This window comes from Pituophis catenifer, unplaced genomic scaffold (genome assembly GCF_029215685.1).
Source record: "Pituophis catenifer annectens isolate HBS135680 unplaced genomic scaffold, rPitCat1.0.hap2 SCAF_1, whole genome shotgun sequence".
NCBI lineage: Eukaryota > Metazoa > Chordata > Lepidosauria > Squamata > Colubridae > Pituophis > Pituophis catenifer.
Window position 1 is genome coordinate 89,450,918 of NW_027256881.1, and position 17,023 is coordinate 89,467,940.

Here is a 17,023-nt window from a genome sequence, read left to right on the forward strand (position 1 = left end):
CTAGAGGTGACTCTGGGTGGCTTGCAAACATCTTACCTAAAAAGGTACAAAGATGACAAAATGTTGGAGATGGAATTTTGGGGAAGAGTTTCAGTCCACTTGCTCCTAGGCAACAACTGATAAGCATCAAAATGGATATCTTAAAGGCTTTTAAGAATACTGGTTCAGAAAATTGGAAAAAATAAAAAACAAAGTAGTACCTGGATACAAAATGGCTGCCATGGAAGAAGGAAGAAGGAAGGAAGGAATGAAAGCAAATTGATGAGGCTGTAGCTTGTTAACGCTTACAACTTCTCTATCCATGATGGTTTCTCTCAGTACATCCTATCTTGATTTCTCTCTCTTTTTGAGGGGGAGGAGGGAAGATGCATAGGCTCCCACATCAAATACAGACTATATCCATTTTTTATCTTGTAAGAATGCCTATGATGGCTACAGGAGGCCTGGGGGAAATCCTGTAAAAACCAAGTGTGTAATGTCTGATACTTTATTTTGCAGCATACAAAGTTACCACATAAAAATTAGAAGTTACCAATGAAAGCATATTGTTTAAAAATCAAACAAGAGAGGAGTCTGATAAGAACCGAGGGCATGACTTACTGGTAGACACAATACATATGGGGACCGCAATAATTTCCTATTCCTAATTCAGATTTTTTTTCCTAATTTCAGATGGGATTGATCTTAAAAACCCAGTTTATTAAAAGAAACTGAATTGTACATATTATGTCACAACTATGATTATTTTTCCTTTCTGAGTTTAGGTGGGATAGAAACATGCACACTCACAGAAACACACATTTTATTTTAATCAATTAATTATTGCAGAGGGTCTTGGCAGATATGGTCTCAAGAATTAATATGTCCAGGATAGCAGTTTAGCTTTTAGATAGATTTGTCCTGACAATGTAAAAAAAGTCTTTGAGGAAACCCAGAACCAATTACATGCAGCCCTACATGGATTCTCTTCCTTTTTGATGCTGCACAAAAATAAAAACAATCCAGAATATGCAACAAACTTAGAATTCCCTATTCCAGTTCATGGAACTCTCTTAGTCTGCCAGTTATTTCAAATGGCTAAATGCTAATATTATCACAAAAATAGGATGATTTTTAATTTGACTTCAATCACATCAATCTAAATCACATCAATCACATCAAGTGCTAACACACTATTTTTATTTCTCCTGATAGGCATTCATTCCATATCAACCTTCTCTCTCTCTTTTTTTTTAAAAAATTGATTTATATGCCGCCCTTCTCCGGAGACTCAGGGCAGCTTACAATGTGTTAAGCAATAGCCTTCATACTTTTGTATATTTTTACAAAGTCAGCTTATTGCCCCCACAAACTGGGTCCTCAATTTACCTACCTTAGAAAGGATGGAAGGCCGAGTTAACCTTGAGTCTGGTGAGATTCGAACTTACTAATTGCAGACAACTGGAGTTAAATTACAATGCATTAGTCTGCTGAGCTATCCAGGCTCCTTTAACATTTCGATTTTTCATGGGAGCTTTTACTTGGTAACACAACAATGCGGGTGGGATTACATGTACGTAGCCTATAATAGCCCCCATTAAAATGCTCTAACCCAGTTCATGGGTATTTGTCTAGCAACTGTTCTTCAACCATTTTTGAATTGTAGGTTTCTTTGTTCTCCAGATAAGGAAATCACAATTACTTGACCTGGTCTGGACACTCCAATACATAAAAATGCTGAGGTACTAAAAAGAGTGCAGAGAAGAGCAACAAGGATAATAAGGGGTCTGCAGGCTAAATCGTATGATGAACAGTTAAGAGAACCAGGTATGTTTAGCCTAGCAAAGAGAAGACATAGGGGTGACATTACTGTCTTCTGATACTTGAAGGACTAGTCAAGAGACAATGAAGTTGATTTATTCTCCATAGCACCTGAGGGCAGGAGAAGAAACAATGGGGCATTGCTCATTGGAAAGAGATTCAACCTGGAACTAAGAAGGAAATTTTTTTTGACAGTGAGAACAATTAATCAAAGGAACAGCTTGGCTTCTAGAGTTGTGGGTTCTCCAACTGGAGGTTTTCAAGAAAACATTGGACAACCATTTGTCTAGGATGGTATAAGGATTCCTGCCTTGAGCAGAGGATTGGTTTAGAAGACCTCTAAGGTCCCTTCTAATCCTGTGACACTATGACTATGCTCTCTAAAATGGCAGCAACGTACATTAATATAAAGCCTGAATAAAGGAGAGATTTCTCATTGAAGAAGAATCAACATTAAAGTTGGATGAGGTATAAGTATGATCTGAAATGACAGATTAACATGAAGGAACTTGATTAGATCTAGATGGCTGAGACTGTTTTGATTAAACTTGTTTAGATCTGAATTCAATAAGAGTATTGTTATGAAATCAGAGTTCATAGTTATGAGTCCAGACTTGTTGGGATTGAGCAAACAAGCTGGTTCATAAAAGTCTAACAGTCTGATTGCCTCTTGGTGTTAGGAGTAGCTAATCAAAGCAAGAATTTTTTTAACTATGGCTTGTTTAAGCCTTACAGCTAAATGGAATAACTGCTTTTCTGATAAAACATAATCTTAAACTGAGAATACAATAAATCTCTAGTTTCTAATTCAGGCTTGTTCAGAGAACAACAAAACAAGGATCTTGTTTTGACATAATGCAAGATATGCATGGAGCTAACAAATGTACTGTCCTAATCATGCCCCCAGAAAGGGCCAACATTGGCAAAATATACTGGTATTTTTTAACATCATAATAAAAATTCTGGCTTATTATAAAGTGTGACCAACCTGCCAATGGGCAAACAGAGCCTCAGCTCTTTTTTCCAACATGGAAATATTATAAATAGTATATAATTAAATTTGTAATGTGCTTTGCATGTTTAAAATATTAAAAATGATAACATTGAAGCAGATGGTTTAACCTGAGACTTGGTTGAAATATATTGCTTACTAGAAGAGCAAACAGACAAAAATATTGTTTTGATGACCTCTAGTGGAAGAAACATGAATATATTTTATATTGTTCCTTTTCATCCCTAATGAAAAACAGAGAGAGAGAGGGGGGGGGGGAGAGAGAGAGGGGGGGGGGGAGAGAGATGGTACTGAAGAATTCATAAACACACTGTTGTGAAAATGGACCAAATAAAATCTCTGAAGAAATCCAAGAAGAAAAGTCAATACTTTGCTGACAATGAGTTCCGATTCTATAAAACAAAACCCCAACAATAAACCTGGGGTAGTGTTCAGACCACAAACATCACTCACAGGATGTGCAGCAAATATGCTCACTTAAAATACATACAAGGAGGGGATAACTTCAGAAAATAAAGGCTACAGGTCTACTTCATTGGCATCTTCAGTCTCAAGAGACTATGGTATCGTGCTCTGGAAAGAGGTCCTAAAACAGCATCTAATGTGACTAAAAAGGCCAATTCGAGAGTGGCAATCCCTTCCACACTGAGGGCAGAAACATTCTGTCCTCTGCCCAGCCCCCAGATTTTGCTGGTTCCAGGACTGCCTCTTTGCCTCAGCCTGCCGAACAAGTGTCTCTTCGAATTGGAGAAGGCCATGCTGCATCTTTAGCCTCCAACCTGAACGATCGGAGGTCAAGTTTTCCCAGTTGTTAATGTCCATTCCCAAGGCCTTTAGGTCCCTTTTGCAGATATCCTTATATAGCAGCTGTGGTCTCTCTCTGAGGCGTTTTCCCTGCACTAATTCTCCATACAAGAGATCTTTCAGAATCTGACCATCAGCCATTCTCACGACATGCCCCAGCCAGCGTAGATGTCGCTGTTTCAATAGTGTATACATGCTAGAAATTCCAGCATGTTCCAAGACTGCGCTATTTGGAACTTTGTCCTGCCAGGTCTAGGTCTACTTATTTCCAAATTAATCCACCCTCCATCAAATTATGTCACTCAGCCATGCAAGTAGAAGATCAGCTGAAGCGAATATGAAAATCCACTCGAATTTACACTTCACTATATGGAATCTAATTGCTCAGCACACATGAACAGTTATTTATAAGGAGGATCAATCTCAAGTGACAATTAAGTTGATCTTTCCTTTATTTTTAACAAACTCAGATCTCACACCATACGAAAAGAAACACATGAAAAGAGGAACAATTTGTTTTAATGGACATTGGTGGTTAATTATAGTTATACTGAATTATAGCTAGCTATTATTCTTTATCTTCTGTTTGGAAGTATCTATTGAAGCCAGGTTGCAATTTACTAAACCTTCAGTTGATGCCTTCAGCTGTTTTTCAATCTGACAGTATACACAATATAGACAATAATGGTGATTTCCATTACAAAGTGCTATGAAGGACTCACGCAGTACACAACAAAAACCCAGCATTACTTCAAAGACTAAAATGTTCTCCTGACCTACATGAAAGGACTTTCTTTGGCAAATAGGTCTTTCATCAACAAAGAAATTTCTAGATTTTGTGTTTTCTTGTTTGTGAAATAAATTAGAAAAAGGGGAAAAAGCTGATATCCTGGAATACATATAAATAATTCAGTTTAATTTATAAACTATGTTGCAGGCATTCAGCTACCCAAAATAATATGATAGTGATATGGGCTGCATATAAATTTAATAAATAATAATAACAATCAGAGATGTAAAAATTGTTGATAAGAAAGACAAAAATGCGTGGATGTGGTAGTACCTAGACACAGCAGAACATAAGAGAAAGAGCTGAAGAGAAATCACAAAATAAAAAGACCTGCAAATAGAAGTAGAAAGTGGCTTGAAGAGATAACCCAACAACAAATAGAATTGAAACCAGAATTATTCCTATTAGGCATACTTACAGAAAATTATGATAAAAAATACAGTACTTAATATTACATATTATAACCGCAGCCAGAATTGTGTATGCGCAAAACTGGAAGAATAACACTATACCATCAGAGGAAAGTGTAATAAGAAAAGTGCTAGAGTGTGCTGAGATGGATAGACTTACAAAAGAAATAAAAGATAAAGGAGAAACGGATTATTATTTGGTATGGAATGAATGGTATAAATAGCTGGAGGACAGGTGCAAAAGCTAAGAAAATATCAAAGAAAGAAGACTTAGGAGTTAGAAAATAGTAATAAATCTGTATAAATATATATGACACAAAATGTATGTTTATAAATTAGTATATGAATATGTTAATATGTATAAAGCAGGGGTGAAACCCAGCAGGTTCTGACAGGTTCTGGAGAACCGGTAGCGGAAATTTTGAGTAGTTCAGAGAACCAGCAAATGCCACCTCTGGCTGGCCCCAGAGTGGGATGGGAATGGAGATTTTGCAGTATCCTTCCCCTGCCATGCCCACCAAGCCACGCCCACCAAACCACACCAAGCTGACCAAGCCACATCCACAAAACCGGTAGTATTTCACCACTGGTATAAAGGATAATGGAACCACATGTATAGATATATAGTTGTTAAGGGGAAAAAATGGATATATAGCGGATGTATAACAATGCGGAAATATTGCAAAGAGGAAAATTGTTAAAAACTTTTTAAAATTATAAAATAAAATTAAAAAAGAAGTAGAAAACAATGACAAAAGAAAGCAAAGATGCTACCTGAAGTGAGTATGAAAATCTACTTGTACACTTCATTATATGGAATCTAATATTAGAGAGTATCAATCTCAAGTGATAACTAAGATGAACTTTATTTTTTAACAAGCTTAGATCTCACACCATGTGAAAGGAAACACATGAAAAGAGGGAGAATTTGTTCTGGTGCAATCCCAAAAATTGGAGCACCACTTAAACACCATCAACATTGACAAAAATCATTATCTTTCAACTGCAAAAAGCAGCAATTACTTGGAGCTACTTATATGCTATGATAATACCTTTAACACACCATCAAACAATAACTTGCTTATCCCAGGTCCTTGGGAATGACTTGGTAAGTGGATAAAAATGCCAAATCCAATCTAAACATCTGGCTGACCATGCAACAAACCACAGTTATATTCTTTGTGACCTGGTTTTGATCCTTGCAATATAGTGCACGTACAACTGTCTTTACTGGTTTTGGTTGTACTGTACTGTTCTTGTTTTTCTTACAGTAATTTGTTGCTGAATAGATTGTGCTGAATGCATTTGCAAAAGACAGCTCTATACTGTTCAGCTATCTGGAGACGCCAATATTACATTCCAACAAATTCTACATATATACTTGCACCTTTTGGGACTACACCTAATTACAGTGAATATTTTGAAAATAATATACTTTTGTCAATATTTGCTGTAGAGAAAATCAATATACCCAGTCTAGAAACCGGGAGACCAAAAGTTCTAGTCCTGCCTTAAGTACAAAGAAAGCTGAGTGAACTTGTACTGTCAGTCCTTCACAATGCTAGGAAGAAGACAAGGGCAAGTCGTTTCTGAAATCTTGGCAAGAAAACTGCAGGGCTAGTCCAGGCAGCCACCAAAAGTCAACAATGACTCAAAAGCACACAAAAAACCCATCAGCTGTAATAGGCATATGACATTGATTTGGAGAGTACAGTATGAGCTATATCAGGGTTTGTTTAGCAAGAGTCTGTCTTCTCATTGGAAATATATTGCTCATTGAATTATATGCTTGTTTGTCCTGAATATGTAGTTACATCTTCCATCATCCACCATTTGGTTGACTGTAAGTACTCAGTGAATGTTTTGGATTTAATGACATCTTCTAAGAAATTCTCAGTTGAAAAATTCAAAGTTGCATGTGTGACCTTTCTTTATTGCCATTTGTTTGTTGCAGCTTAAATACCTTGAATACTTTAAAGCCTTGATAACAAAAGAATAATACAGATAATCTTTGACTTACATCCATTTGTTTAGTGACTGTTCAAAGTTACAACAGCACTGAAAAAAGTGACTTACTGTATGACCAGGTGCTTATGAAAAACACACCTATGACTACTGCAGTATCCCCATGGTCACGTAATCAAAATTCGGGTCTTAGCAACTGCCATGTATTTATGACAACTGCAGTGTCTCAGGGTTATGTAATTACCATTTGCAACTTCTCAGCCAACTTCTGAAAAACAAAGTCAATGGGGAAAGTTGGTCATTCACTTAATGACTGCATTATTCATTTAACAACTGCAGTGATTCACTTAACAACTGAGTTAAGAAAGATCATAAAATTGGGCACAATTCACTTAACAATTGCTTTGATTAGCAATGGAAATTCTGGTCCCAATTGAAGTTATAAATCGAGAACTACCTGTAATGATAGATTCATTTTTTTCATACAGTGCAATATTAGCCCTTCAATAGTAACTTTTTTTCTTCTATTTTACCCTGCAGTACAGGAAGTAGGGAAGAAAACAACTAAATTGCATCTGAGTACAAATATTGATTTTAAGAAATACAGGTCCCATTGTTGTGTTGGGAAAAATATTTTATCTGGAGAGTTGCGGAAAATGCTTACCAAGGATAGAAGTTACAGATGAGCTTTCCCTTTGAATTACTCTTTGAAAATAATGAAACCACATCGGAAGTAGAATTAAAATTATTCTTGATGAACAACTTCTCATTTGTCTATAGAGGTTCTCATTCATCCAGGTCACGATTGTCCCAAAGGTACTTTTATTTAAAGGCACCTGGAATGTCTGATTTTTTCTTTAAGACTTTTCACTTCTCATCCACAGTTCTTACTATGTAAGAGGACACAGATTATTAGCACCAAGGTAGTTTCAATAAGACTGTTGTCTGGCCTTTTGCAGAGAGTATAAACCCCTTCCATGCCCCACAAATTAGTTAGAACTGAAGAAGCTTCTTGGATGAGAAGTGAAACGTCTTAAAGAGAAACCAGAAAGTCCAGGTGCCTTTAAAATAAAAGCATCTTTGAAGCTTCTCATTTGTTTTGGGTTTTCCTCACTTGTGTTGATTTTAGTACTTCTGCCATTCACCAGAAGATTGTTGCTATAAATCCCACTGCAGATGACACTGAATGGATCTGGAATCATATCTCCCCTGCTTAAATGTTAAACTAAAGTTACTAAACAAAGCCTGATACATTCTTGACAGGAGCACTAGAGGAGCGTTTGTGTCAAAAAGTCAAGGTAGTGACAGGAGTGGTGTGATCAAATCCCCACCTCTTTTTATATACACTGTGCATGTGATGTGTGAAAGAGCTTCAATCACACAATCGTGGCCTTTCTCTTCTTTTTTCACCAGACAACCCCACCTTGTGATTTCCACTATATTCAAAGCTAGCAAAGCGCAGGTACTGAAATTTAGAATAGTTTTAAAAAGCCATGCTTTGTAACGCCGCCGTGGTCAACATTTACAGCATTACCTCCCCAGAAATGTAGTATTTCAATATTACTGCCGGGATGACGCATTGTACTGAGGCAGTCTGGTTTTGCTTTGTGCAACATAATCAACCCCTGGGGTTTGTAATCCTGTAATCCTCCAATTAGTTTATAATTATGTGGTTATGTGTGAACCCAACAAAATTGTGGGTTATTCAGGAAAGGATGCTACTTAAATAGAAGATTGTGAGATTAATATATTTATTAAATTTATTGTAGGTAATGTTACATTCTTATGTAATTTCTGCAGGTCAGCTGAATCAAGACTCATTATACACACTCACATCCTACTGTTCCCTGTGCAAAACTTCTTTAATTTTTTACGGAAATAATCCACTTTTGAGCTGGCTATAAATATCCCCTTTTTCTTCTCAGACGTGTCCAGGGTTCTGCTTCCTCTTTCTTGCCAGCATAGCATCCTTTAATTTGAGGGGTGGGGGTGGGAGGGAAAGGTGGGGGGGGGGAAGCCAGACAAATAAACATTGGATTTGCCTTAGGTGACTCTTTCTCACATTTCTTTAATTGCTCAGAACGGTAAAATATATATGTATATATATATATATATATAAATGATGGTCCTGTACACGGACGGTATACTGTGTGCTCGTTTGGCTTGTTTGTGTAGGCCCTGCAAGTACTTCACCTCTTAAAACACGCACACACGGGAATGGGGGCGGGCGTAGTAAATAGGAGCGGGGGTAAAATGCTCATTGTGGAGAAACAGCTTCGATTAGTTAGAACGGGGAGCTCCAGAGCTTCAGGCTGAGCTCCGCGTTTCTCCTCTTCGTTTTCTCAGCTATTTGTTCGAAGCGAAAACAATACGTCTGGAAAAGAAAAAAAAAAATCCCTCCCTTTCGCGCCGCTGATAGGCTCCGCCAGAATAGCAACAGGCCAGGTCACCGAAAAGGGCAAAGCCTGCGGTAGCGGAAAGAAAAGTTACTCGCGGATCTCTTTAGTAAACTTTCAGATTTCATCCCGCTGCCATGAACAGGGCGGCGAGAGTCATCGCCGGTCTGGAGCGCCTGGGGAAGGCGGCCTTCCTGTAAAGGCGTTTGAGTCTCGAAGGAGCCCTGGGCTTTCTCAAGCTCCAGCCATGTTACTCGGGCAGAACAAGGAGGACCTCAGTCCGAAAAGCCAGAGCGAGACAGAAGAGGGTACCGCATGCAGGAGCCTTCACGAACCTCCAGCTCAAACAGGTAAAAGAACCGATTGCGGGCGTGCCTGCAGACTTGACAGATGCAGATAACGTGCGTCGGTAACTTTCCAGTTTCAAGAAACAGAACAATAACCAGAGGGCAGAATGCTTAGAAAGAAACAAAACAGCCCGGAAACTTTGCAACCGTTTTGTCAACTCAATTTTCTCATTCCTGTTTTTCTTTAGAGAGGTGCTGGAAGTAACACTATCAGTATATATGTACATATAGATCCTTTTGGCCTTTGGAGAAGCCAGAGGAGGCGAAGGAGAAGAATTCTGCTTGTTCTGTTTTAGCTTGGTAGTATTTCTGTGTGGTGTGTATAAAGCTAAGCAATGAGAGGCAGAGTGTGTCTTGATCTTGGAATCAGTCTTGATTCCTAATGATTGCCAGGAAAATCCTTGAGGTTTTCTTGGCAAGATTTCAGAAATAGTTTGCCATTGCCTCCTGCCTACTGTCCTCTTGAAGGAGAATGCCTGGCTGAAGATCACCAGCTGGCTTTATGCCTGAGGCAGCACTAGAATTCAAGTCCCCCAGTTTCTAGCCCAAAATCTTAATTGCTACGTATATCAACTAGCTCTCATTTAAGCAATAGTAACTAGGTTTTAATACAGATTTTCCTGGTCCAAGTAAAGTCCTCATCTGCTACAGCACTTTGATCTTATTGTTGAACAATGAATGGCCTTTGCATCATTTTGCATGTGAGGTGCAGGTTGTTTATCTTGCACTTATTTTATTTCCTGGTTTAATTGGACCCTAACTTATTGCAAGATATATTATCACCTAGATTAGAATGACTGATGTGCTCTTTGCAGCACACCATGAAAACAACATCTGTCTCTCTTGAAGCTTCAATTCATCATCTAACTATGGTTGTCTTTCCAAATGTTTGATGATGATTTTGGCTCTGATTTCAGAACACAGCAAGACTGGTATTATCTGTGTTTTCAAAAACCCTTAAGATTGCAATGTCATTATTGTTCCATTTTGTTTATGCCTACTTGGTCTTTTGCAGATTTCCAAAAGTAACACAAAAGAGCTACATGGGGTGGATTCACAATGTGCTGATGCTAAGGATTTAACTTTCACATGACAGCTGAGATACTTGGACTGGCTTGTGCAGATGACTGTTTTCAATACATATACAAATCCTTTTATGAAGCACTTCTATTCCAGCCAGTGAATTCATAAAATGCCCTCTCTTAAAAGCCTGCAGCAAGGAATGTGGGAGGTTGGAAGAGAACTTGTGTTAGTACGATAAGGACTAATGGGTATGATTGATTAATCTTGAACACTTGCTGGATTAGTTAATTAAATAAAGAACATGGGCAGGATCAGCTTGCTCCTTTAAGTAATCAGAGAGCTTAAATTTCATGGAAAATGGCATAGGAGATTAACCGAAGCAGCAAGTACACAAGTAGTCCTCGACGTAGGACGACAATTGAGCCCAGCATTTCTACTGTTAAGCAAGACAGTTGTTAAGTGAGTTTTGCCCCATTTCATGACTTTTCTTGACACAGTTGTTAAGTAAATCACTACAGTTGTTAAGTTAGCAACACTCTTTGTTAAGTGAATCTGGCTCCCGCATTGACTTTGCTTGACAGAAAGTCACAAAAGATAATCCCACAACCTCGGAACCTAAATATGAGCCAGTTGCCAAGTTTCCGAATTTTGACCATGGTGACCGTGGAGATGATGCAGCAGTCATTAAGTGTGAAAAATGGTCATAAGTCACTTTTTTCAATGCCATTGTGACTTTGAACGGTCACTAAATGAATGGTTGTAAGTCAAGGACCAACTGTAATTAGCCAAAAAACAAAACAACAACAACCCTCCTCTGGTGTTAGTGACCATCTCCAGAGTTCAGGGATCTGTACCTGAAAAGGTTTCATGTCTTCATTGCCTGTATCTCCTAACATCTCTTAATGTGTGCTGCAGCTCCTGATTTCACATCTCACCTCAATCCCTGAAGCTGCCAAGCTCCCTTCCCTAACAAGCAGCAGTGTTTTTGATGGGGGCCATGTCAGTCCTTTGCTTTGTTTCATAACAGCATTCTAGTAACGGGAGGGAATGGGACCCATACATCAAATGGGTCAGGTTTGTTGTGGCTTATGGTATTCTTTCATTAGACCAGTGTTTCTCAACCAGCCTGAGAGCCAGTTTGGTCTAGCGATTAAGGAGACTGTAAGTTCTAGCCCTGCCTTAGGCATAAATTAACGGTCTTTTGGCCAGTCACATACTTTCAGTCAAGCTCATCATTGCAGGGTTGTTGTTGTGGGGAAAATAGGTGGAGGAAGGAATATTGGGTATGTTATCTGCCTTGAGTTATTTGTAAAAATAGTAAAGGTAAGAAATAAGTAAAGCAAACCTTGGCGAACTTAAGCTATGTGGACTTCAACTCCCAGAATTCCACAGCCAGCATGTTGTTGCTAAGGTTGAGAAACACTATTAGACAACTGGCAGATATCCGTTGCTCTCACTTAAAGAGACATCACACAGTCAATGCAATATTCACCCTTTTGAATTTGAGGGCCTTGGCATTCATCCAAGAATGACATTCTCAGATGGTACGTTTGGGTAGAGGTCAAAATTCTGTTCGTTGATAATGGTCTAAATGTGGCTTAGATTTAGATTATTCAGTACCTTATATCCATATACGTAAAATAACTAGGTCCCTCCAAAAAGTCATTGATGATGTAATAAAATGATGTTCTGATAATGGCTTGTTTCATATATCTGCAACATAAATTAATTGGTTAGATTTTGGATTATTTCAAAGGCTCATTGTCCCCAGTGACCATATATTTTAGAAAGAAACACTGTAGATGTTGATTTTGCAAATAGTTGCATACACACACACACACATATACACAGATACATACATGTACATATAATACATACACACATAAGCACATACACACAAATGTAAGTATGTAAAAATCCTTTTAAATTTGCTGCATCTACTACAAAGAAACACTGTTATGTTGTTGTTCATAATTTATATTTATGTTATTCCTAATTTATATTAGGAAAGAATGCATAGAAAGGGTTTACAGTGTAATTAGATCACATCTTTTAGACTTTTCATTAATGCCCTGCATTTTGATTAAAAGAATGTCAAGGTCTATAGATCTTTAAAATGAAAGTTTGGATTGGATTGCATTATATACATACACCATTTCTTCCTACTGGTAGTTCTTCTTTTTGTGCTGTTTTCTACTTCTTCCTCCTCGTTCACTTTGCCATTAATTCAAATCTCTGAGTCCAAATGTACCTGCCTGTACTGCTTGCCTGAGACTGCTAATATTAGATGGATATGAGAAGATGTAATGTACACAGTATATTGTTGATATATGGGTGCTACTCAGGTTAGCAAGTTAGAAGTTAATACAGCATTAAAGTTCTATAAATTTCCTTTATTTATTTATTATATTAAGAAGCACCCAGCTCTCTCACAGAGGGACTCTATACAGTAAAATATTAAAAACGTAACATGGTATATAAAATTTAAAAGAGGCAAGGAATGTTAAAAGTTATGGGGCACTTTCAGGGAGCTAAGCAGCCCTATGGGTGCAGGTTCCTCTGTACATCTGAAGCAAAGGCACAGAGCCATGTTTTTACACCTTTACGGAAGGTCAAGAGAGTGAGGGGCCTGTGTCACCTCTGTGGGGAGAGTGTTCCACAGGGTGGGGGCACAGCAGAGAAGGCTCTCTTCTGGACTCCACCAGTCAGAATTCTTTGATTGACAAGGTCCGCAGAATACTTTCCCTACCTGAGTGGGTGGGATAGGCTGAGATGAAGATGGTTCCATAGGTAACCCTATTCCATACCATATACAGGTTTTAAGGGTCGTAACCAACACCTTGAATCGGACCTGGAAGCAGACTGGCACCCAGTGCATCTCAGGTAGCAGAGGGATTACCATATTTTTCAGACTATAAGACGCACCGGAGTATAAGAGGCACCAAGATTTCGAAGAAGTAAACAATAAAAAAAAAAGGGTTTTGCCCTCCCCAGCCCCCAAGAGCACTCTGCAGGCCTCCCAAACCCTCTGTACGTCCCGTTTTTGTGAAAAACGTTTTTCACAAAAACAGGGCACACAGAGGATTTGGGAGGCCTGCACAATGCTGCTGGAGGCTGGGGAGGGCAAAAACGCCTCTGTTTTTGCGAAAAATGGGCCCATTTTTGGCCTCCCAAGCCCCCCACGCATCGTGTTTTTGCCCTCCCCAGCCCCCAGGAGCACTCTGCAGGCCTCCCAAACCCTCTGCATACCCCATTTTTGTGAAAAACAGGCCTGTTTTTGGTGAAAATGGGACACATGGGGCAGGGTTTTGAGAGGCCAAAAATGGTTGTATTCGGTGTATAAGACACACCAACATTTCCACCCTCTTTTAGGGGGAAAAATTGCGTCTTATATTCCGAAAAGCACGGTATGTACACCATTCTTTGGGTACCCAAGATTGTCTGCAACAACATTTTTTACCAGTTGAAGCTTCTGGATTCTTTTCATGGTGGCCCCATGAAAGCTTTCTTCTGAAAGCCATTTGTATTGAAAAGGAGTAGGTAGGACAGAAAAACAAACAGTAGCTGCTACAGTTTATTGAGTTCTTCCTCTTCATTGGAATGTTGGAACAGTAATGGGGTTTAGGTGGAGCAGAGGCATTCTAGCTTCACTGGGAAGCAAAACAAGATGTTATCTTAGGAGCATGTTGTTCATCAACCTGAATTCATTGGCAATAATGCAGCTGGGTAATTTAAGGTTGACGTCTTTATAGCCCCCTCTTTCTTCATATGTTATATGCAATTCTTCAAGCATGCAAGAAATGCTTCTTCTCAGTGTCATTCCTGTAGCGGTGAACATGTGGGAGAGGCACTAAAGAGATCCAGTCTTCTGTCAGCCATGAAAGCTCATTGAGTGACATTGGCCAGTCAGTAATTGGGTATGTCTAGTTTATTTATTTATTTATTTATTTATTTATTTATTTATTTATTTATTTATTTATTTATTTATTTATTTATTTGTCAGATTTATATGCCGCCCTTCTCCCGTAGGACTCGGGGTGGCTCACAACAATAAAACAACCTGACAATAGATAAAAATTAAATAATATTAAAAACCAATTAAAATCCCCAAATCCCCAAGTTAAAATCCACGGCAGATCAGGGAAGTTGCTGAAAGAGCCATGTCTTTAGGTCGGCGTGGAAGGTGCGGAGGTCAGGGACTGTCTGGAGCCCGGTGGGCAACCCATTCCAGAGGGTCGGTGCGACCACAGAGAACGCTCTTATCCTGGGGACTGCCAGCTGACACTGTCTGGCCGAGGGGACCCGGAGGAAGGCAGCCCTATGTGAGCGCACTGGGCGGTGGGAGCCGGTAGGAGGTGATCCTGCAAATACCCCGGGCCAATGCCATGAAGGGCTTTATAGGTGAGTACCAGCACCTTGAAGCAGATCCGGAGGACCACCGGCAACCAGTGCAGCTCGCACAATAGTAGTGTTATATGGGAGTAGCGGGACGCACCCGTAACTACTTGCGCGGCTGCATTCTGGACCAGTTGGAGCCTCCGGGTGCACCCCAAGGGCAGCCCCATGTTTAATGAAAAGAAGGAATAGAGGTGACATGATAGCAATATTCCAGTATCTCAGGGGTTGCCCAAAGAAGAGAGAGTAAAGCTGTTCTCCAAAGCACCTGAAGGCAGAACAAGAAGCAATGGATGGAAACTAATCAAGGAGAGAAGCAACCTAGAACTAAGAAGAAATTTCCTGACAGTTCGAACAATTAATCAGTGGAACAACTTGCCTCCAGAAGTTGTGAATGCTCCAACACTGGAAGTTTTTAAGAAGAGATTGGACAACCATTTGTCTGAAATGGTAAAGGATTTCCTGCCTGAGTAGGGGTTGGACTAGAAGATTTCCAAGGTCCTTTCCAATTAGATTCAACAGAATTGAATCTAATAACAGATTCAATTCTGTTCTGTTCTGTTCCATTTCACTCCACTCCACTCCTTCTTTTTTAGCCCAACCAACCTCACAGGCTTGTGGGAAAAAGGAAAGGAAAGGGGATGGCTTGGGTCCTTTATAATTCAGCTGTCCTAAGAAAATGTGTCAAACACTTCATGTAATGTTAATTTGTACAGCGTTTGGAGTCATTGTTAAATTAGGCAGACATTTAAATTATAAATAAGTAATCCATTTTCTTTGCACTTTATTAATTTCTAAGTGCTTAAATCTGTAGTACTTGATGTCTCAAGAAGTTATCATTCTCAATAAGTGAGTAAAGTCTGCTGGAGTTGGCAGCTCTAATGTATTTAACAAAAGAAATAAAATTGGGTAATGTGCTGATTTTAATGAAGTAACATGTATGGGAAACTGGAACCATACCAGATTATGTTTTTCTTATTTGCATAGTAGAATGTTAGACATCATTCCTTTCACTTTCTTCTCCTGTGAATTTCCAAAGGTTTGTCATTTGCCTATAATTCCCACTCCTAAATGTTAGAACCACTTGCAGAATAGTACACTGTATACCCTAATCCGGATGCTATATATTCATTCTTTTTTATGCTACTTTTATGCCACAAGAAATGCTTCTTCTCAGTGTCATTCCTGAATATGTTGGGCAGGCACTAAAGAGATGTAGTCCTCTATCAGCCATGAAAGCTCATTGAGTGACATCGGCCAGTCAGTCTTTCTTTGCCCAACCCACCTCATAGGGCTGTGGGAGAAATTGAGTGTTCTGTGACCATTACTTTTCTCTCCTGAAGGGAGAAATAGCAAACAACCCAAGGAGGTTTTTCCTGCTTTAATGCTGTATTTGCTGTAAATAAATCACCTTTCTGTTACAGTTATAACTATTGCCTCACTAAATGATTGCTCAGGTAATATTCACCTTCTTAAGAATGCCTGCAAGTGTGCGCAGCACATTTCAAAATCAGGTAGAATTAAGGACTCCAGGAACTGAATTAAGTGCAAAGAGGTTCAGGAAAAGGTGAGTCCCAGGAACAGCTGAAGGAAAGATTAGAAATCAAAGTAGACAGAAAAGGATTCAGAAAAGCTTCTGCTTGTACAGAAGTTGATATGCCGCCCTTTTCAGGGCGGCTTACAATGTGTTAAGCAATAGCCTTCATACTTTTGTATATACCTGCTTAGTAGGGCTTTGCCCCCCCCCCCCAAAGCGGTGTTCTTTTTTATACAAAGTCAGCTTATTGCCTCCCAGGGTGGATTTGATTTAAATTGAGTTGATTTAAATCACAATTTAAATCATGATTTAAATCACTAGTAAAAAGGCTTGATTTAAATCAACTCGATTTAAATCATAATTTTTAAAGAGCAACTGTCATCTCTGCTACTCTATCTATCTATCTTACGATAGATTTTTACGCCAAAAGTTTTTTATTAAAATAAATTCGATAAAAATCAAAAAAATCCGATTTAAATCAAAAAAATCCGATTTAAATAAAAAAAATCCGATTTAAATAAAAAAAATCTGATTTTTTTGATTT

General features: G+C 38.8%; 1 protein-coding gene across 1 annotated transcript in view; it reads left to right on the forward strand.

Annotated features, from left to right (window-relative positions):
* Positions 1–9,395: 9,395 nt before the first annotated feature.
* SLC2A12 (solute carrier family 2 member 12) overlaps positions 9,396–17,023 on the forward strand; it is a 28,223-nt gene continuing 20,595 nt past the window's right edge. The window contains exon 1 of the mRNA XM_070952452.1: positions 9,396–9,527. Within this exon, the coding sequence (XP_070808553.1) occupies positions 9,425–9,527 (103 nt within the window). The 5' untranslated portion in view covers positions 9,396–9,424. The remainder of the gene's footprint in view (positions 9,528–17,023) is intronic.